Raw genomic sequence first — 24,107 nt, forward strand, 5'->3', positions numbered from 1 at the left:
CTTCTGTACTCATGGGTTATTTAGGATTGGGTGCGCAAAAGAGATCATCTACAGACCTCTGGGATTCCCTATGAGTTCTCTATGGGGTTCTCTCCACTCTGGTGGTCTGTCCTCTGAACTCTGGCTGCCTTGGTCTCCCTGGACTTCCTGTTCTGTCTTAACTCAAGAGTGTCTGCTGAGTTTTGCCTGGGTTACCACCCCTCCCCCATGCCCACCCTGTGCTATGTGCTGGAAATTCTTTCAATGCATTAGATGGAAGCAATCATAGGACTCCTCTTGCTTCTCATATCTCAGGGATCACTGTCCTTAGTTGTCTGACAGCCAGTGTCTTGAAGACTACTGTTACATATATTTTGCCTGGTTTGCGGGATATTTCAAGGAAAAGAGTAAATCTGGTCCCTATTGCTCCATTTTAGCTAGAAAAATAAATCATTTTATTCTGTTTTTTATATATCATTATGAATTCAAGATTTTTGTACATTTGGTTTGCTTTAACCCATTGCAGCCATTAGGAATGGCTTTTGATATTCAAAGTAAGCCAACTTAGGCCACTGGGAACCATTTCATGTTTACTTTGGGTCCTTTTGACGTGTTTCTATTAGTTCAGTGGCAAATGATATTTAGGCACCACCATCTAGACGCTAGGGGTTAATTACATATTTGCATTTGCTAAATCTGTTTTTGAAGAGTAGGAGGGAAAACAATATAGAAATATTTTATATTTATAAACAGATACATTGCAGTGAAAGAACAAACATACCTGTGTTGGAGAAGACTCAATTCTGTCACATATAACACGTCACTAAGATTCTCAACTGTTAAATGGAGACCTCAAAAGTTCTTATTATTGCTTCTTAAATATGGGTCTCAATGTTTCCAAACACAGCCTAGTGAACCTGACTTTATCTTCTCAACTTGGCTGCATTCAGTCTTAGCTATTTCTGGACTCTAATTTGCAGTCATAGGAGCCTAGAAGGAAGACCTCCTATTCAAAGATTATTTGATATTAGCAGAATTTATCTGAAGACTAAGGGTATTTCGTCAATAAATATTGCAAAATGAGTAACAGTCTAGTCAAGGCTGAGAGCATCAAAGTAAAATTGAGCCCAATGAACCATAGTAATAGGATATCAATATTTTTCCACCTATTCCAAATCTTCCCCAATTTTCCTTTCTAAATTATTAATTTGGTCTCTTAGTTTCAGGGAGACCCCCCTCATAGTCCCTTCTAAGTTAATGATTCTGTTTTTAAATTTATTTATTTAAGAGAGAGAGAACAAGCATGTGCACAGGAGAGGGGGGGGGCAGAGAGAGAGGGAGAGAGAATCTCAAGCAGACTCTGCACTGCCAGCACAGTGCCTGACACAGGACTCAATCTCAAGAACCATGAGATCAAGATCTGACCGAAATCAAGTAGGACTCTTAACCGACTAAGCCACCCAGGTGCCCCATAGGTCAATTACTTTTAAATGCATAGGTTCTTCTGGGTACAAAAAACTCTAAAGATAGATCATCTAATTTAGACACATCTCTTCATAGACAGGAAACTAAATCATGGAGGTTTTATGTCATTTGCCTCTTTTAGCAAACTGAGAGCCAGAGACTTAGAAAAGTAATATATTGGAAAGAATTTCTAAACCATATAAACTTAAACATATTTACACCAATAGCTCTCAACACTCTGCATCTCACATCTCTTAAATCATTAATTTAAAAATTATATACCACGATGATAAGAAGGGTAACACAACTTCCTCGGAGCATTTATATATTTATAAACATTTTGTGAATGTAAATTACATTTTGTGCAATATCTGAGTATGAAAACTGTCAGAATGCAAATATTTTAACCCAAAAGCTTTTATTTTATTAAAACCTGAGTTCTTTTTTAAATTTTTTTAATGTTTGTTTATTTTTGAGAGAGACAGAGACAGGATGTGAGTGGGTTAGGGGCAGAAAGAGAGGGAGACACAGAATTTGAAGCAAGCTCCAGGCTCCGAGCTGTCAGCACAGAGCCCCATGTGGGGCTCAAACTCACGAGCTGTGAGATCATGACCTGAGTGGAAGTCAGACGCTCAACCAACTGAGCCACCCAGGTGCCCCTAAAACATGATTTCTACCCTTAGTTTTCAAGAGATAAAAACAATTAAAATAGCTTTAGAGAAGCTATGCATGCTTAAAATTCTATCTTGCCTTTATTTGAATCCAGGAAAATAAGCAATATTATACCACCAACTAGTCTTCTCATCAGAGCAAAAGACTTTATTGACCAACAAAGAATGATCCTCAAAAGTCTGTGGACTGGCTTTGATATTAATCCAGTAGATTCGAACTACTGACAGTCCAAACCACCAATTCTGGCCTATAATCTTCAGAAGAACATTCGCAGCAAATTCAGCCCTCCAACGCAGACATTTGCTATTTGCTATAGCTGCTATTTTGTCACTGAGAGTAATTCTGATCTTCTAAGTACCAGTGTACCATAATTTTTGGCCATCTCAAAATGCTCAGGGAAGCACTTACTGATCTAATAAGTCTTGTTTTGTCTTTAATGAGTACAATTTCTAGCGATCATAAAAATCCCACATATGGTCATTATAACACTTGTTGTGCACAATCTGTTCATCCAAAGGCATTTCTACTCTACACTATAAACAACATTAGATGTGACTAGAAAAACATTCATCCACCAAGATGTTCCAGGCCAAGGTTATAGGAAATGAATAAAAATTATGGTCATGTATGGTCTTGGTTACACTAAGATATTCTGATAGAACAATAATTGAGAATGATGTGTTTTTCCTCTCCACCAGCTTTAGTCTCTGATCCTCAAAAAACAATTAAAGTTGGCCAGTTATCAGTCATTTAAGACACAGGACAATCACAGGATCTGTTTCAGACACACCAGACCAAAACAGTGATTTGATATTCTTCTCTCAAAGTTTGCTCTGATTTTCAAGCAACTTAGATATAACAAAATCCATTTTAATATTAGGAGTAACATTAACTTAGCATTTACTGCAATTTTGACACTGAGGCAAGCACCTTGCATGTATTATTTCAATTAATACCCTGAAAAATATTTGTCTACTCAGCTAATAAGTGCCAAAGACAAGATTCAAACTCAAGCTAACAACAGAGCCCAGGCAACTATCCCCTGTGCCTTTATTGGAGAGTCCCACGTAACTCATTATCATTTGCTCTCTTCCTAGAAAGAAAAGAAAAAGATTATTTCCCACTAAACTGTAAGCTTAAAGAGACCTGAAGAGACCAAGCCCTAAGAAACCTGGGATCTCAAACGTTTTATTTCAACATTGTGCTGCTAACACAACAGTTTCCTAAGAGTAGTGAAATGAAGGAAAAGTGAATGAAAAGGTTACTCAACTACAAAGTGGGAAAGGCAAGGACTCATACCCATTATCTTAAGTATAATATGATGCAGTTGAAATCTATCCAATGACAAATTTCAGGTAATACACAGGTAAATTTTATAGTCATCCATTCTTCACTACACACATGTAAGAATTAGCTCCTAATTATTTTAAAGCTCTGGAGTAAAGATGAGACATAAGTGAGAGATTACAAAGGAACTGGCATTTTCATCATTGCCAAAATATGATATTTTATATATTTGGTATAAAAGTGAACTCTCCTAGAAGGTTAATTTTTGACATAAATTCACCTCTCTTTTCACCTTTCATTTTCAGCTTAATCATATGCATGAGCCATATGTACTTCCTAAAAGCCAAATGCAATAAATTAACATTTAAATAATTTTTGTTAGATAGATCAGTTTCTTTAATGCATATATTTATCTCATAGTCATTGGCAATGAAAAAGCAAGAAAGTAAGCTTTCTTGTTTAAATGAATGTTCCATTTAAGAAAGGATAAATTTTGTATTGTTGCTTTAAACTGATCTCAACTACCAAATCCTAGTACACTTTTATTTTTTTTTTTAATGTTTGTTTACTTTTGAGAGAGAGACATACAGAGTGTGAGCAGGGGAGGGGCAGAGAGAGGGAGACACAGAATGTGAAGCAGGTTCCAGATTCTGACCTGTCAGAACAGAGCCCGATGCGGGGCTCAAACTCAGGAGCCTCAAGATCATGATCTGAGTCGAAGTCCGATGCTTAACCAACTGAGCCACCCAGGCACCCCAATCCTAGTACAGTCCTGTAATGGTCTGACTGTTCCTCACTCAAATACATTTACCAATGCTAGGGTGCTGATATGAATGATAGAAAGGCTAAGGAGATGCAGCCACAGAACCTACCTTGGTTAGGTGAATGACTCCTTTAGAAGTAACCGAACAACCCATGAAGCCAACGTACTGAAGTTCAGGACAGTGCTCAGCAAATGCTTTCACTGACTGATCTGTTACCTAGGGAAGGGACATGAATAAAGTTATTCAAGGTGGCATCCCAGCGAGTTTAAGGATTTGGCTCCTGCAAATTCCCTCTGCCCTACCTCGCATCATTAATATTTCCCTTTCCGTTGGCTCATTTTAATCTGTTTACAAACATGCAGCAATATCTCCTGTGGGTTTTTTGAACTTTATTTCTTTTTCAAGTAATCTCTACACCCAACATGGGGCCTGAACTCACAACCCCAAGATCAAGAGGCACATGCTCTTCTGACTGAACCAGCCAGGCACCCAAGATGTCAACACTCTCTCTCCATCACCACTTCTTCCTAACAATCTCTCTCAATATACATATTTTCTATTGACATATAATCCACACACTATAACATTCACCCTTTCAAAGGGTACCGTTCAGTGGTTTTTAGCATATTCACAATTGTGCACCCATCTAACCCTAGAACATGCTTATCACCCCCAAAAGAAACCCCATGTCCATTGGCAGTCACTCCCCTAATCCACCTCTTGCCCTCAATTCTTGGCAACTTTCCACCTCTATGGATTTGCCTGGTCTGAACATTTTTTATCATGGAAATTATATAACTGGTTCCTAAAAGACAACAATGGTCTCTTTATAAGGTTTCTACCTTCAAGTGTTTCTTTCAAGGAATCTGACTTTGCCCCTCGCTGCTTCAAATTCTTTAAATTTGGGTGGTGTGATGATTAATTTTATGTGTCAACATGGCTATACAATGGGGCACCAAAATATTTGGTTAAACAGTGTTCTGGGTATGTCTGTGAGGATATTTGTGACGAGATTAACATTTGAGATGGTGTACTGAGGAAAGCAGACTGTCCTCCCCAATGTGAGTGGGCCTCATCTAACCCACTGGAGTTCTGAATGTAACAAAAAAGCTGAGTAAGGGAGACTTGGCTCACTCTCTCTCACTCTAGCTCTTTTGTTCTCGCTCTCGCTCTTTCTCTCTCTACCTGGCTATCTTCAAGCTGAGACATCAGTCTCCTACCTTCAGATTCAAACTTGGACTAGAACTTACACTGTTGGCTCTACTGGTTCTTATGCCTTTGGACTCAGATTAGAACCATATCATCAGCTTTTCTGTGTCTCCAGATTGCGACCTCAGGTTTTGGAACTTCTTGGCTTCCATAAATGTGTGAGCCAATTCCTTACGATGATCTCTTTATAGAAACACACACACACACATTTTCTCTCTCTCTCTCTCTCTCTCTCTCTCTCTCTTTCTCTCTCTCTCTCATACAGATTCTGTTTCTCAAGAAAACCCTGACTAATGTAATACATATTAGAATTCCCTGAGGAGTTCATTAAATATTCAGAGCCAAAAGGGTGAGGCCCAAGAATCCCTATTTTTAATAAGCCCCTGAGTGACTCCTAGGCATGTAAAAGCTTGAGGCCCAAGTGCTGCCAAGAAGTTACCCTGACAACTTTTGACATTTCCACCTGGCCCTGCTTTAAACAAAGGGCAAAGTGAAATTCCTTTTTTGTCTTCCCCCACCTCCAGAAAATTTCAGTGTATAAAATTATCTCTTGTAATTGTGCTAAAATTCTCTTCACTGTTCCACAAAGTGGTATTTTATAAAAGAAGGTCCAAATATTCTCTACCATAGGCTTCAGTTTCATTTTCTTCACAGTCAAGATGAGATCAACAAGTTAAACACCTTTGTTAGTTTTTCAAACAGCAGTGACAAATCTCTTTTGCATTAGCTTTAATATGGGTGACACTTTGTATCTTCCTTATCTATTCTGAATAGATATTGGAAAATAAAGGTATGTGGGTAGCATTAATTCTAAAACAATCACAAGAACATTTTCCTAAAATAATGAAACCAACAGCATCCATGGTACATCTGATAAAAGATTAATTCTGCCCTCAAAAGTAAAGTATGCTTTAGCATATTAAGGCTAAGGGTGCCATTGATAAATTAAAAATGGGCCTTCCTGACACTCAGCTTTCTAAAAAACATTATGTTAACAAAGAATGTTTCAAGCACTAAAATCGCCTGAAGCCTCAATGGAAACCAATTTCTATTTTTTAAAAAGAGGGTAGGGGTTAACAGAGGTTAAATACATATGGTCAGGTGGTTAAATACCCTGCCCAATCTCACTCTAACATCTAGCCTTTCCTACCTCCATCTTCAAGGAGGGGAGAGGAACTCAGATAAGGATTAAGGACACAAGAAAGCTCAGGTCCAAGGTGTTAAATCTTGCAGAGAGAAGAAAAAAGGGTATTAAAAATTTGGTTTGCGGGTCTTCCTCGTTCAGCTCAAGCAATCAGAACAAGAGAACTCAGAGGAGCCTCCAGCACCAACAGAGTCCTATAAGTCAAGCAAGACCAGAGTAAGTCCTTGGGGTATAGAAACACTCTTACTACGCTTGGGTATGTTTTAGGAGACTAATCAAAGGGCCTTGAAGATTCGGGCAGGGTCTGGCTCCAGTCCGAAGAATAGAAGATATGTTAGAAATTTGGGGTTAAATATCTCACTTGTTTCAGGCAGAAATAAGTATAGACTGCAAGCAGCAGGTACTGGTGAGTATCAGCTTCTCTGGGACCCAGTAGTTTGCCTAACTCTTTTCAAATCCCAGGTGGACCACTTATTAGCTGTGTGATTTTAAGCAAGTCATTTCATGTCTCTATACTTTGTTCCTTCTATAACACAGAGAAAATAACAGTACCTAGCTCACAGGGTAAAATATGAGGCTAGATAAATGCATATAAAATGTTTTGAACAGGACATGGTTCATTGTAATTGCTTAACACATTTTAGCTATTATCATCATAATCATCCCAGGCTCCCCTTTCTTCTGTATTCTAGTTCTTAGCCAGGACTAAGGGGTTGACATGTGTAAGAAAATAATTCAAAAAAAAAAAAAGTGTAGTCAAAGCCTGCTGGCTTACCCTCCTACTTATTCCAAGAGATTCTGATCATAATTTGGGGGCTCTAAGTTTTGGGCTAAACTGTGGGACAAGAGTGAGGGAGACATTGGTAGAAGCTTATTATTGAACCATTATGGTAAAAAGAATCCCATTTTGTTAAGGTTCTCAGCCTGACTGCATATCAGAATTACCTGAAGAGCTTCCTGATTTAATTTCTGGTGGAGATCTGCCTTAATTTTATTCTAAAAGCTACCCCCCCAACCCAGAGAGAGTCTAACATGCAGCCTGAGTTTTGAACAAGTTCAAAAGCCTTTCATTCAAAATGTGGCCAACAGCACTGGCATCAACTTGGAGCTTGTTAAAAATGCAAAATCTCAGACCCCATCACAGACCTACTGAATCCTAATCTACAGTTTAGTAAGATCTCCAGGTGATTCCTTGTTTATTTGTTTGTTTTACTATTTATTTAAATAATCTGTACACCCAATGTGGGGCTCAAAATCACAATCTCAAGATCAAGAGTCTCATGCTTTACCAACTGAGCCAGCTAAATAGCATCCCCCCAGCCCAGGTGATTCTCATGTACCTTAAAGCTTGAGAAATACTACTGAAGGGACAAGGAGCTATGACATCTTCTTGGGGAGAGGGAAGCAAAAACTGGGTAGTTATCTCATAACCCAAGTGCTATGGAGAATTATTTAAACATATTTATTGGGGTATAGTTTATATACCATAAAATTCACTCATTTTATGATATAGTTTATTGAGTCTTGGTAAGCTTATACAGTTGTGCAACCATCACCACAATGCAGTTAAAAAAATTTTTTTTAAGTTTATTTATTTTGAAAGAGAGATGGTGCAAGTGGGGGAGGGGCAGAAAGAGGGGGAGAGAGCGAGAGAATCCAAGCAGGCTTCTGCTGCCAGCACAGAGCCCCACGTGGAGCTTAAATTCCCAAAATCGCGAGGTCATGACCTGAGCCAAAACCAAGAGTGGGACGTTTAACCCACTGGCCACCCAGATGCCCCACCACAATCCTTTTAAAGTGCCTTGACTGCACCATCCCCAACATGCCCTTCATCCTTTTTGCCCATATGCAGGCAATCACAGCTCCCACCCTTAAGCACCCATTGGTCTTGCTTTCTATCTCTATAGTTTGCCTCTTCTAGAAATTCCATATAAACAATTGTACCATAAGTAGTCTTTGGTTTCTAGCTTCTTTCACTAGCATAATGTTTTGGAAGTTCACCCTTGCTACATGGATCAGTCGTTGGCTCATTTTATTGCTGAGCAGAACTCCACTGTATAGCTCTACTACCTATCTATTCACCAGATAATAAATATTTGAATTGTCTCCAGTTTGGGCTTTGATAAATAATCATGCTGTGATCATTCACATATAATACTTTGTATGGACATATATTTTCATTTCTCTTGGATAAATATCTAGAAGTAGAGTTGCTGAGTCATGTAAGTTTCATTTTTTACACATTTTAAAAACTGGTTTGTTGTCTTACTAAGTTTAAAAGCGCTTTATATACTCTAGACACAAGTCCTTTATCAGATATTTGTTTCATAAATATTTCCTTCCATTCTATGCCTGGTCTTTTCATTTTCTTAATAGTGGTCTTAGCTCTAACCTTTAGGTCTATTGTGCTCTAGGAGTTAATTTTTGTGAATAGCGCAAAGTAAGGTAAATATTCACTTTTTTGCATATAAATATCCAACTGTCCTACTACCATTTGTTTAAAAAATTACATACTGTGGTTTCCAGAGTACAGATCTTTTACCTCTTTGGTGAAGTTTATTCCTAAGTATCTTATGGTTTTGGTGCAATTGTAAATGGAATCGATTCCTTGATCACTCTTTCTGGTGCTTCATTCTTGGTGTATAGAAATGACACAGATTTCTGTATGTTGATTTTACATCCTGTGAATTTGCTGAATTCATGTTATCAGTCTAGCAATTTTTTGGTGGAGTCTTTGGGCTTTCCACGTAGAGTATCATGTCATCTGTGAAGAGTGAAAGTTTGACTTCTTCCTTGCTAATTTGGACGTCTTATATTTCTTTTTGTTGTCTGAGTGCCGAGGCTGGAACTTCCAGTATGATGTTGAACAACAGTGGTGAGAGTGGACATCCGTGTCATGTTCCTGACCTTAGGGGAAAAGCTCTCAGGTTTTCCCCATTGAGGATGATATTAGCTGTGGGTCTTCCATATATGGCCTTTATGATGTTGAGGCATATACCATCTATCCCTACTGTGTTGAGGGTTTTTACAAAAATGGATTCTGTAGTATTTTATCAAATGCTTTTTCTGCATCTATTGAGAGGATTGTATGGTTCTTTCCTTTCTATTATTAATGCAGGAATGATAAAAAGCTCCAACCTGGAATGGTTGGCCTTGAAGGATCACACTAACTCAAAGACTGTGGGAAACCAGGCAGCACATAGGAATTACTATGCAAACAGAAATGTAGCTCAGGTTTTGGAAAGAAGCAACAAAAAATAAGGGAAGAATAAGATCAGCTTACAAAGCAGATTTTAATCTTTGAGTCAAAGCTGTGATGGAGAGAAAGAGGAAGATGAACCTCAGATTCAATAGCATTATCTCTTCACATGGCAGAGGTAGAGAAGGACCATATCCCTAAACTGGCATTCTAAAAGCCAGGCTACACTTTTATATCTGCATAAAGAGGATGCAGGTCCATTTAGTGTTCCAATGAGAAAAAGCAATGATGGCAAGGAGTGTATGTCTTCAGAGTTGAGAGAACCATAAAAAGCCTGAATAATACAAACATGCACAAAGATTCTAGTAGAGCTTCAATCTGTGAATCTTTATTTAAAATTTTTTGAAGTTATTTATTTTGAGAGAGAGCACAAGCAGGGGAGGACCAGAGAGAGAGAGAGAGAGAGAGAGAGAGAGAATATCCCAAGCAGGCTCCACACTCTCAGCGCAGAACCCAATAAGGGGCTCAAACTCACAAGCTGAAATCAAGAGGCAGATGCTTAACCTAATGAGCCACCCAGGTGTCCCTTAGTTTGTGAATCGTAAGAGGGCCTTCTCCAGTGGCTAACCTAGAAGTAAATGAAAACCAGAAATGCAGAGTACAAAGGGACAAAGGAAAAAGATGTTGGTTCTCATAAGCTCTTGGGAACTACACTCGATCAGATATATTTCTTCTGAGATCTAATTGTGGAGACAAGAGAGAAACATCTTCAGGAAGTAGAAATAATGGGCTATGGGGCACCTGGGTGGCTCAGTCAGTTAAGTGTCCAAATTCGGCTCAGGTCATGATCTTACAGCTGGTGAATTCCAGCGCCACGCCGGGCTCTGTGCTGATAGCTCAGAGCCGGGAGCCTGCTTCGGATTCTGTGTCTCCTTCTCTCTCTGCCCCTCCCACACTCACACTCTGTATCTCTCACTCAAAAATAAATACTTAAAACATTAAAAAATAAAAAAAAGAAAGAATTGGCCTAGAAAATTCTAATACAGGGGAAGTGTAATAGCCACTGTGGCAGAAATGGCCATATATGACTGAAAAACTCTTGTCTGGAATAGAAAGAGCAGAAGATGGACAGTACAGGGTCACCAATTTTGCTTGGTGAGTAAATGTTTATAAATGTGCTTTTGGATTGTGTTTTCATCTCTTGACACAGCTCACACTAAACCAAGATTAGGGGTACTAGCAGCCAAAGAGTTGAAGAGGGAGTAGGTAATAAAACAGCTAGATAATAATAAACGGCCCTATTTACTAAGGCAGTACTGTATGCCACACTAAGTCTTCTCTATGCATCATCTGGGATCTTCATAAGAGCTTTAAGAAGCATCATAATTTCCATTTTATAGGCCCCTAACATAGGCCTATTAGAAATTGACTTCCTCAAAATTACACAGCTAGAAGGTGGCAAAGTGGGGCTTACACTTTAGTCTTTTAGGTTTTGAGACCCATGCTCTTTACCTTATACAAACTAGAACCCTATCCCTAAACTGGCATTCTAAAAGCCAAGCTACACTTCTACATCTGCATAAAGAGGATGCAGATCCATTTAGTGTTACAACAAGAAAAAGCATTGGTGGTAAGGAGTGTCTGTGATTCATTTCATGGTGCTAATCTCACTCAAATGCAAGAGCTAAGTCAAGGCCTTCCCTTCAGCCCCAAAGAAGCAGAGTGACAGGGTAACATATAGTGTAATAATGACTTCAGGAATTGAATTTAGTGATTCATCACTTACATATAACACCCAGTGCTCATCCTGGGTGCTCTCCCTAATGCCTATAACCCATTTAGCCCATCTCCCTACCTAACACCCCACAAGCAACCCTCAGTTTGTACTTAAGAGTCTCTCATGGTTTGTCTCTCTGGTTTTACCTTATTTTTAGATGCAATTTATTCTTATTTTAACACTTAAAAGTTTTCTTGGAACTTGGAAGGAGAGATCTATCTTTATCAGAATAAGATAGATTCAATGAAAGGGATTTTTGTAATCTGAGCTGAAAGATTAACTTTGGGGAATGATTGTTAGCATATCTGGGAATGAAAGGAATTTTTAGTATTGACTCTAAAAAGGTAGAGCAACCTTTCGATATGTTTATGCTGCTGGCATTATAGAACGTACGAGTGTACTAAATAGTACATGAATGCACTAAATAATATAAAATTATTTCTTGACCTTGCTCAGAAAACTTCAATGTTTTTCCTAAACTTCACCCCAAAACTACTAATCCAGGACCCAGAAATACACACTTTTAACAAGTTTCCTTGATTCTTATAGAATCCATCCAGAAATAGCCCTATTTTTGCAGTCTTTAAAAAAAAAATTTATTCAAATTCCAGTTAGTTTACATACAGTGTAATATTAGTTTCAGGTGTACAATTTAGTGGTTCAACACTTACATACAACACCTGATGCTCATTATGACAAGTGCACACCTATTTAACCATCTCCTTCTCCTCTGGTAACTATCAATTTGTTGTCTTTGGTTAAGAGTCTGTTTCTTGGTTTTCCTCTCTCTCCCTCTCTCTCTCTCTCTCTCTCTCTCTCTCTCTCTCTCTCTCAAAAATAAACATTAAAAAATTTTTAAAAATAAAGATAAAAGAAACAAATGATCAGATAAAAAAGAGACAGACAGACAGAAACAGAGACAGAGCATGAGAAGAGGAGGGGCAGAGAGACAGGGAGACACAGAATCCAAAGCAGGGTCCAGGCTCTAAGCTATCAGCACAGAGTCAGACACGGGGCTCGAACTCAGGAACAGTGAGATCATGACCTGAGCTGAAGTCGGAGGCTTAACAGACTGAGCCACCCAGTGGCCCCTGATCATTTGTTTCTTTAATTCTGCATATGAGTGAAATCATATGGTATTTGTCTTTCTCTGACTGACTTTACTATAATACTCTCTAGCTGCATCCATGTCGTTGCAAATGACAAGACAGAAACAATCCTATTACTAAATCTAAAAACCATAGCTAACTACAACTTTCAAATATTAGTATTTAAGATGGTCTTGGGTACACTTCAGGGTTATCTCTTTGCCACCTCTACTGCCACAATACACCACCATGGTCCACGGTGTGCCAGCCTTCTCCTGCACATTTTCAATATCCTGCACACTGGACCTCTTTCTGCCTGCCCTTGATTCCACCTATCTGTTTTCCACCCATCAAGCCACAGTGATCTTTCAAAAAAAAAAGTGATTTTAAAAATTAGATGTCAGTCTGCTATTCAAAATCTTCCACTGGTACCAATTACTCTAAGAATGAGATCCAAACTCCTTCTATAACCTACAAAGCCATACATGATCTGCCTCCTTCCTGTCTCTTATCTCTCCTTTAATCCCACCGTCCTCTCTCCTTGTTCACTATGTGATGGTCTCCCCATCTATCCCATTCACACAACTGTATCCTCAGTGCTGGGCACAGGACCTGGCACACAACAGAAGGTCCAAAAATAAAAATGAACGAAGTACTGTTTTGTTTTGTTTTTGTTTTTGTTTTTTTTTAATTTTTTTTAACGTTTATTTTTGGGACAGAGAGAGACAGAGCATGAACTGGGGAGGGGCAGAGAGAGAGGGAGACACAGAATCGGAAGCAGGCTCCAGGCTCTGAGCCATCAGCCCAGAGCCTGATGCAGGGCTCGAACTCACGGACCGTGAGATTGTGACCTGAGCTGAAGTCGGACGCTTAACTAACTGAGCCACCCAGGCGCCCCAACTGAGCCACCCAGGCGCCCCCGAAGTACTGTTTTGATGCACATTAATGGCTTGTTGGCCCAGTATTGAAAAACAAATCCTTCTAATGCCAAGAAAATGTGAATTGTTGGTCTTATTTGTTCCAAGAGTCTAAGAATGAGACAAACGGCTTCATGAAGTGAAGGACAGGATTTTCAAAGAAAGCAACAGCAGCACTTCGATTCTGGAATGGACTGGAAAACTAAGGTGGGGAAATTATTGGCATGACTATCTAATCTCACTCAAGACCTCAGAACCAATTAAAAGCCTTCTTTCTATCTCCAGGAAAAAAGAATAACAAGGATCAAGGGCAGAGTCAATCTACTTCCTAGGGAATTTTTCAGGAGGAATGCTAACCTTTAATTATTTTTTCCATCTCTTACAGCCAGAGTGGTCAGTGGGCCTGTAGAGTACCCTCATCTTCTGAATGCAAAATAAAGCCAGCATAAAGCAATCTGCTTAGGTTGGGTTCTAACTGAACATTATAACCAAAGGGCAAAATATTGCCATGTGTTCCAGTTTACAAGATTCACCAGAGAAGAAAAGCCTTATGGATTCTGGGCAAAAGCCAGGTGGAAAAGAGTTTGGTTGTCTGAGTAATAACCATTTGGTAATAATCATTTGAATGAATTATAAGTTTAAGAAAGAAAAGTGACCCCAGTAGTAAATGACTACCCGAGTCTACTAAATCAGCAATATCTTTAGAAATAAAGACACACTTACAGTGTTTTTAAGGAAGGGCTTATTTCACTCAGGGTTGCTCAGTTTCTTAAGCCCCTTTCAATCACCAAATATTTGAGTACCTATGATAGTCATACCACCTCATGTTAAGCACTAATGCAGTATCAAGATAAGGTACAGTCCCTGCCTCTAAGAACAGAAGCTACATGTTGGAATAGGAACAGATCTAGCTCCCACAACTATCAGAAAGCTTCCTGGGAATATTTCAGTCTGTATACTGCATCCCAATTTAGTGGAGTTCAGTTTCCCAAGGCCTTCTGATTAGATCTGAAGCCAAGATGGAAGACGTAACCAGATTACGGAGGGCTGAAAACCAAACAGGATACTTAAGACTTGATAATGAGGGTATCTATCCTATTGGCAATGTATGAAATGTAAAGCTAACACATACTGCAGGCCCATGACTAACAGAGCCATTAATTAAAGGCTTTAAGAGAAAGGTGATGAAGGGAGAGTTGTACTTCGAAGTCCAGCAGGTACACACAGAACCAGCCAAAGGGAGATTTTGGCCTCAGAGAAGCAGGCCAGAAGGCTATCACCACAGCAGGGTCCATGCCCCCTAGGAAACAGCAGAATACCACACCACAGGTTACCTCGGTTAGGCCTAGACACATGCCATAATCAGTAAGCACCCACATCTGACAACTGACAAAGAATATGTCAAGTACCATAATGATAAAAATCCCAAATGAAATAAATTTTATTTAAATACCCAGTGACTATACATTATACTTATAGGAGCTTTAAAAATGGAACACAATAGGGGTGCCCGGGTGGCTCAGTCAGTTAAGTGACCAACTTTGGCTCAGGGCATGATCTCATTTATGAGTTCAAGCACTGTATTGGGCTCTGTCCTGACAGCTCAGAGCCTGGAGGCTGCTTCAAATTCTGTCTCCCTTCCCTTTGCCCCTACCCCACTCATGCTCAGTCTCTCTCTCTCTCTCAAAAATAAATAAACATTAAAAAAATCAGAACAGAATAAAATGTCTCCTTTTGTTCATTCAAATATTGAAAATCTACAAAAACTATTTCATTTCCATCTTCCTTTGCTTTCCTATATTATACCTTTCAACAGAGTGCAGTAGGTACACTCACAATTAATGCATTAGAAAGCTTTCTCCTTTGACACAGTATTGCAAAAAAAACAGCAAAGAATCGCACTTGTCACATTAAAGGAAATACCTAATTATGAAGACAAACACTTAGTATAGCTTTGTTTTATAAATCATTTCAGTAAGACCTTCATCACTGGGCTCTTCATTTAATAATAATTTCGTATCTTTAATACATTTTTAAATGAAATCTAAAGGCAGATTATTTAAACATAGTTTTCTCTTAAACCATGACCACACAACAATATTTACTGAGCATATGTTATATTCTACACACTGTGTTCCACACAATGATTAAGACCTACAGACTGACTTCATGGAGTTTACAATTTAGTGAGAAGGACAAATGTTAAACATTTGTTACAAATGTGTTCACTCTATTAATATAGTCATTGAATTATTATTTTCTATATATGCCATACTTAGGTAGTTCACATGGAAAGGAACCAAAAATATGACTAAAAATTGTACTTGTTACAAATAAGGTTTTTCCCAAACACTTTAAGCTGAGTCTTAATTACATGCCTCATATCTTTTTAATAGAGAGCTATAAAAAATATTAACTTTTAAAATTTTTATTTTTAAGCAATCTCTACACCCAATGTGGGGCTCGAACTCACAACCGCGAGATCAAGGGTTGCACGCTCTACCAACTGAGCCAGACCGGCTCCCCTGATTTTATAGATCATGAAAAAGACAAGGATTTTTTAAGACTTCACATTTGCCAGTACAACTCTGACTTTAAATTAGCATGACACAATTATTTCACTAAGTATATCAGAAACACAAAGTACTAAAATTTAATTTTAGGTTTTTTTTACTATTGAACTGTAGTTTACAATGTTAGACCAGTTCCAAGTATACAACATAGTGATTCAACAGTTCTATATATCACTCAATGCTCACCACGATAAAGGTAGTTATCCTCTGTCACCATACCACATTATAACAATATTATTACTATATTCCCTATGCTGTACTTCTCATCTTCGTGACCTATTTACTTTATAACTGGCAATTTGTATCTCTTAATCCCCTTAATCTCCTTCACCTATTTTACCCATCCTCCCACCCACCTATTTTTATTATAAAAAATATCAACAATTTACAATAGTAGGCAAAACAGTAAAATAAACCTGCATTTGCCAATCATCGAGTTTCAATAATTGCTAATTCATGGCCAACCTTGTTTCATCAATAGCCCCATCTACTTCTAAAACATCACAACTATCAGCAAGTATTTCAAAAGATCTCTAAAAGATAAGGCTCTTTAAAAAATCATAGCCATAATACCATTATCTTTTCAGTAAAAATGTTTATGTGAGACTTAATATGAACTATGTATCATTTTTTATGCAGATAATAATCCAACACAGTGATTTAAAAATCTCATTAAGATTTTACCATAATTTTACAAAAACTGACCCTTTGTCAACAGGGCATTGAAATTCATAACTAATCATTTTCTAAAAGTCTAAAATTCCATTAGTGTCCAATGAGAATCTGATCATTTGATTGCTTATTTGACCTTCCCTGATTTTTACTCATTCTATCTTCCTTAATGTTAGTCTGGGTTTGGAAAAGTCAGATTGGCTGATAAAGAGATTTATAAGTTATGCATTAAAAGTCTTGTGAAAGGGAAAGACATTGGTCCAGAACTAATGGCATAGATATTTGTCCCTATTAAAAAGATGTATGATAGGCTGGGTATGACTTAACCACTTCCTTGCAATTTGCTGACCAAGTTTCTTTGACTAATACTGCTTTAGTTTATTGAAATTCAATATTTGGATAATCTAAATGAAACAGAAGAATTAGTCTATTCTGTATCTGCTCATCTTTTAAGTAATGGAAAGGGGAATCTAAAAGCAATATACTAATGTAACAACCATAGGTGTATTTAGCAACAATATCTACAAGGTATTTTCTAGTACACATACACATTTGCATACTCACCCAGTGAGATAAACGGGCAGGTGTGATTTCAATTTTACAAATAAAGAAATAGATAAAGTAACCTGTCCAAGTTTACATATCAGCCCAGTGCTCTTTTCATTGCAAAATAATCAGTAAGGTACTTAAAATAAAACCAAATAATCTATTTGAGCACTAAATTTGGAATCAATTAAGTAATAAGTACACATAATTGAAAATAAAGTAGTTGTTTCATAAACATATAATTCATTCTTTGGTCATATCACCAAAAAAAAAAAAAAAAAGTTTCATTCTCTGAAAGTAAAGTCTCTTCTATTCTGTCAAACTTTATTTTGTTTGTAAATAAAACCTTTAAATTAACAGATATGGCTAGTTTGAGGATTCATTTCAAAAGTATAAAAGAGAAATTCACAAGAGTATGATTGAAGACTAAATTAAATCCATCAGACAGATCACTTACCAAAATTTCATTATGCAGATGTGTATCATGAGTTATGTAAGAAAATAGGAAAAAAAAGAATATATACAACTTGAATTCTGAATCATCCAACTTTGAATGAAGTTTCATCATAAAGGATGAAATGAAATTAAGTCCCAGAGGGCTAACACACAAAGAAGAGTGAAAGAACTGTGAATTGCAGAAAAGTTAGTATTCCAAAAGGCATGCTGAAACTCACAAAGCAAGGGAAAAGCCAGCCATGAAAAAAGCAATTTTACTTAGACTTCTAAGCTGTCTCTGGTTCTTTTCTTACCTATGTAACTAGCATTCTCTGCTTCCTTCCTCAACCTCTGCCAGAATCCCTCTTCGTTTGTTGTCCTCTCCCCTTTCAATCGGTCACCTCACCTCACCTCCTTTCTCTGGGTCCTTCCTTTCCTTTTCCTCATGTTTCTTCTGCATCTTTTATGGCCACTGTCATACGTTTTCATTAGTGGCTGGTCATAATGTGGCATGAAAGCTTTTTAAATATAATTATTGCATTAATTTCAAATCAGTGATATTACATTTTTTATTTATCTCAAAAAGAAATAGCAGTATTATACAGCTGTCTAAGAAATCACTGAGCCCAGACTGCCTGGGTTGCAATCCAGATCAACCTCTCTCTAGCTGTGTGACTTTAGGGAAGTTATTTATTATCCAAAAAGTGTGAAAATAAGATATGAACCTAATGGAATTCTTATGAGCATTCCAAGAGACGTGTGCTACACACCTACCATGCAAAGTGCTCAAAAAATTTAGCCACTACTCAATGTATACATTTCCTTTCCCCAATTCCTTGGAGCTAGAACATTACTATACTAAGTTAATTTTATTGCTACCATCGTACTTGATAGAATGTAAATCGGCACTTAATGAAACTCTCTGTTATAATATGTCCCACCTATCCACCACCAAGTCATTATAAATAGAAATACCAATACCTAAACTGTTCTACTCTATACATGTCCACCAGTCTGAAGTTTGGTATCGAAGGGAAAAAAACACAAGTTAAATGAGTCTTTGGGTGGTAAAATATCAGTAACAAGTTTAACTGTACACATCAGGTTTACCTGTATTTTGCAATACATTTTAAATAATAAGTAATAAAAGGAAATAACCCAAATAACTTTATTTTGTTTGGGTACATTGATTCTATTATTAATGTTCTAACTTGACAAATTATTTTACTCTAAGCACTTAGGTTTGACAGCATATTCCTACTATTGTTAAAGACTTTGTAAGGCACAACAAAGTATACACACCCAAAATGAGGCTTTGTAACAAGCTTCTAAATATACAAGGTGCTGGGTAATAAGTAGAATAGCAAATTTTTTTTCACCTGTGTTTATAAGGAAGGTTTCTACAAAGGTGTTTAAGTCATGAATATATAAGTAGACTTCATTTGAATGTACAATATTCTATAGCAACAAAGAACACACCCCTCTCTGAGAGGCTGATGTATAATATGCAAAAAGACAATGCACAGAAGCAAGAGCACAACCTTCAAAAAGTCACTTGTGTTTGTGAAAATATTTCAGATTAGGCTTTAATATTTTAACAGGAGAAAATGCTTCCCAGGATGAATAAAATCTACCAAGGTATAAAGCCTTAACAATCTGTGTTTTAATCATAAATGAAAGACAATAATGACTTGTTTTAAAAAAAGAGTACAAACACCCTAATGTATGAATATAGAACATTTCTTACATATTCACGTTAACATTCTTTAAACAAGAAAACCTATCATCAAAAAACAAAACCTAAAATTAGGTTATACATTTTTCATCATGTCAGACAAATACATTCATAGCTCACTAAATGTTCTTTCTTACATTTCAAACAGCTTATGAAATCCCACCTCGTTTAATAAGGTTCCCACAATAATTGGAAGTAAGATGGTGAGTCCATTACCCACCCTTGACCTAGTCCACTTGGTACACACACTTAACCTTCACAAAAGATGTCATGCTAAGTAACATGAATGCAAAGGAGGCATTTTCTTTGTCAATTCTGGCAGAAAAAAATTAAAATGTCAATTGTATAAATCTGTTTCACTTCATTTTTTTTGTAATTAGAAGCTCAGAAGGGGAGAGCTCATGTTGTACAAGATCAAGAACTGATTCATTTCTCTAGGTATAGGGGTCAAGGAAGTTTTCAAGTATTTCCATGATGGTTTCCCCAAGTCCAAGTTAACATGTACCAGTAGCACAGGGCCTGACAGATAGTAGGTGCTCAATAAACATCTACTGAATAGATGAACGGATGAATAAAAGAAATCCAGGAGGGGCAACTTGCTACCTTGGTAGGTAGAGTATGCAACTCTTGATTTCAGGGTCACAAGATCGAGCCCCACTTTGGCTATACATTTTACTTTTTTTAAAAAAATCCTGGAAAGGCAGGTAGTGGAAAATCAATTATCAATGAGGATGAAACAAATAAAATGCAGGATTTCTACTGTTAAGAAAAAAGTCAGTATTTGAGTGCCTATTCGCCAGGTACTATGCTAGATGATTTCATTTATATTTATTTAAACTACAGTGTAAAGTCTTAAAGATGTTTACACATTTTAACCCAGGAAGAACACTTCTGGGGACCTCTATACAACAGGCTAAGCAGAGAAGCAGACAGATTTGTGGACCAGAATGCTCACTGCAGCACTATCTGTAGTAATGAAAAAACTAAAAGCTCCCAAATGTATTAAAATGGTTGAATGATGGCATATATTTTTGATAGAGTGCTACATGGCCAGGAAAAATCATATTTCTTAAAACATTTAATGAAGTAGGAAAATATAATGTAAATGAAAAAGCAGAATATATAATTATTAGTAGTAGAAATATGATTCTATTAGGTATATATGCAGAGAGAAAAAACTGAAAAATAAAATGTTAACTACCTCTTTGGGGTGGGATTATCTAAGTGTGATTTTAATTTTCTTTATGCTTTTCTCATTCTCCAAAGTTCTACATCAATATTTTTACTCTTATAGTCATAAAAGAAAACTGCTAATAAAGGAAAAAGCACAGGAGAGGGCTTTTTAAACTTTATTCTTTTTCTAAATTTTCCAATTTAGAAAAATTTAAGAAAAAACATAAATTTTCTTAGAAATTGGAAAAAATAGAACATAAGTTATTTTAAGTTTTAAAATATTAAATGTAAATTAGTACTATACTTCTCCCCGGCCTTTATTTTTTTAAGAGTTTATTTTTAAGTAATCTCTATACCCAACGTGGGGCTCAAACTCACAACTCCGAGATCAAGAGTTGCATTCTCTACTGACTGAGGCAGCCAGGTGCCCCAATGGCCTTTATTCTTCTAAAATTGCTTCTATAAACTACACAATAAGAAGAAAATATACTGGGTTGCTCTGTTGGTTAAGCATCCGACTCTTGATCTTGGCTCAGATCATGATCTCACGGTTTGTGAGTTTGAGCCCCATGTCGGGCTTTGCGCTGACAGTGCAGAACCTGCTTGGGATTCTATCTCTCCCTCTCTCTACCCCTCCCCTGTTTGCTCGCTCTCTCTCTCTCAAAATAAATAAACTTAAAAAAGAAGAAGAAGAAAATATACCATAAAGCAATATATAATACATCTAAGTACACTTTGCTTGGATAGACCAAAGCCAAGTTTTTAAGAATCTGCTTATATCTTTTTCCTATATAGTAAAAACATGTAAATTTTTAAAAATTATTAAGGAACAAGAAGAATACTATATAGTCAATTCACTAATTTAGAACCAAAATACAAATAGGAAAAATTTCCAACACACAGCTAGATTACAAAACAAGATATACGCTAGAACTCAGTATTAAAAGATACTTTCAATGTACAGAAATATATGATGTTTAGTGGAGGGATGCATTCCAGGGATTCACAAAGCAAACCGCTTCAACAACATAGTGATAATATGCTTGTATCACACAGCTTCTCACCTGTATTTTGTCTGAAAACAATACAAATCAAATGTATCCCAGACCTCACTCATATGGGACTATAAAATAGGGTCAAATTTGCTTTTAATGACCTAATTAGGGAGCTAAAATTTCCCAGTTGCCTGATGCATGGAAATTAGCAACTCTAAATTTTCTCCACAGTCATTTGTGAGGTGTCCAGAGTAATGCCTCACTCCTGCCCCAATGCCCATCTGTTAGATGCTATTCCCATAAGGTGTTGACCTGTTCTGCTCCTCCTGCTCTGGCTCCTGTTGCTCCATGTCTGTTACAGCACAGCCTCTCAACAGAGCTGCAGGTTTGTCCTGGCTCTCATGACCGCCCCAGTGTCACAGGGTGATCTCCCGCAGCTCCATTCCTGGAATCTCAGCAGAAGTAGAACCAATGGAACCAGGGCAATCAGTCCTCCATGACTTTTGCCAACCCCCTTCACCTGAATCACCAAAGCTTTTCTGTTGGGGCCCACTACCTCACAATGTCTGTCTGTCTCTCATATAGCTTCAGGCCCCTTCCCTCTAACCACAGAAATTAAAACCAAGTACAAGGTGTTGAATGAGGAAGAGATTACATACAACTTGCCCCTTTCCTTAGTCCTCTGACCACAGATCTTTCCCACTTCTTCCTGTTTTCAAAATGCACACACCAGACACTGGCAAACACTATGCGTATAAGCATGTATATAAAAATAAATGGGTGAACAGCATCTCTACAACTTCAGATGGTTAAGACTTGGATCTAGAGTTACAAAAATTGGATTTGAAATACTAATTTACCACATACCAGCCACATACTTAATCTGTCCAAATTCCAATATTGTCATCTTAAGTAGAGCGACTATAGTATTTGCCCCCATCAAGTTGTAGTGAGAATTAAGAGATGATGCATGTAAAGGACCCATGTATAATACAAGCTCAGTGTAACTGCTTTCAAATGAATCTGTTAATTTGGCAAAAGATAGAAAAGATTATATGTTAATCTGGAGTAAAACCTAAGTTTTCAGAATTTCATAAAGAAAACAAACCACTAAAGCATCAAAACAAACATCTTTGTTCAATCAGGCTTTTGGTTTAGTTAGGTGAAGAGGCTTGGTCTCTTAAAATCTTGGGCAATTTGTACCTACCCAACACTGTATACTTCATTATATTCAGAGAATGCAATGCAAAATAGGAAAGTAAGTCTCTAGCTGGGAGTCAGATTTTAATCTTAATTCAGTTAATAAAAGTTTATCATCAACTATGTAAAGGATCGCTCTAACACGTATGTGTGTGCAGCGGTAGTGGAGGGTAATATACACAAATACCCATAATAACATGAGACAAATGCTAAAATAGTTTTGCAAAATTGCTTTGGGATCACAGAAGACAAAGCAATTTGTTTTATAAATGTGTAAAGGGACCAAATGGTATCATGAAAGTTGAAAAAGGAAAGACCTTTAAAAGATCATTCCAGGCATGGAGGTAAGGAAGGACCACAACAAAATAAGAGGCTCAAGGGCCTAGAGATGTGAATATAGAAAGTATATGGAAAGAATGAAAACATCCAGGTATCAAATTCAGCTGTGCCCTAGGCAGTACTGTGGCCACCTTGGATACATTACTGAATCTTCTGTACCCCAGTTTTGCCTTCTGTAAAATGAAGATAAGACTATCAGATTAAGGCTTTTTCATAAATAAGGTCACTCACATAAAAATATAAGATATTATAATTAAATTTTTTTCTGTTAATATCAGATTTATTCTAACCTCAGATTTGAAATTTTTAACACACTGCGCCCTTAAAATTAATGTATATAAATTTATGATATTCAAATTTGATTTTTAAAAAGTTTTGAGCATATTTTAATTTTTATTCATGCCACTTAACTTTTACTGCCTTCTAAACATCTTCGGAGGGCTCATGGCTTCTGACAAAGCTAGGAAGGGACATGATTCCTACCCATCAGGTGTCAGGGATTAACATTCAAGCTAGCACTGTGGTTCCAGAATAGGATGAACTATTCTACTCTTCCTCCTAAGTACAGCAAAAACCCTGGGCATCATATATAAAACAAACACATTCAGACTCTGATCCTTTGACCAGAAACAGTAAGACAGCAGAGTTTTCCTGAGGCCATTTTCTGAGGGGTTTTTCGTTTGTTTGTTTTTTGTCTGTGCTCATTGATGTTTCCAGATTGCTGGCTTCTCCTGCACCCAGTCAGGGATATATAAGGTAAAAAATAATCCAGAGAATTTAGCTACTTAAAAAAATTAGTTAAAGAAATAAACCTACAAATTCAAGAAGATGAGTGAACCCCAAACAGGACCAAAAAAAAAATGCCAAGATGTATCATAATCAAACTCCTAAACATTAAAGACCAAACAAAATCTTGAAAGCAGCTAAATCTATTGTGGA

At 37.2% G+C, this 24,107-nt stretch overlaps 1 protein-coding gene across 3 annotated transcripts in view; it reads right to left on the reverse strand.

Annotated features, from left to right (window-relative positions):
- Window positions 1-24,107, reverse strand: part of FBXL17 (F-box and leucine rich repeat protein 17) — a 496,901-nt gene that overhangs the window by 338,423 nt on the left and 134,371 nt on the right. For 2 of the 3 annotated variants that reach the window (XM_042944688.1, XM_042944699.1), the window contains exon 5: window positions 4,275-4,382. The exons of the other annotated variant lie outside the window; for it this stretch is intronic. In XM_042944688.1, coding sequence (XP_042800622.1) covers window positions 4,275-4,382 — 108 coding nt within the window. The remainder of the gene's footprint in view (window positions 1-4,274; window positions 4,383-24,107) is intronic. 3 annotated transcript variants of the gene reach the window in all.

The sequence above is a fragment of the Panthera leo genome, chromosome A1, assembly GCF_018350215.1.
Source record: "Panthera leo isolate Ple1 chromosome A1, P.leo_Ple1_pat1.1, whole genome shotgun sequence".
NCBI classification, from domain to species: domain Eukaryota; kingdom Metazoa; phylum Chordata; class Mammalia; order Carnivora; family Felidae; genus Panthera; species Panthera leo.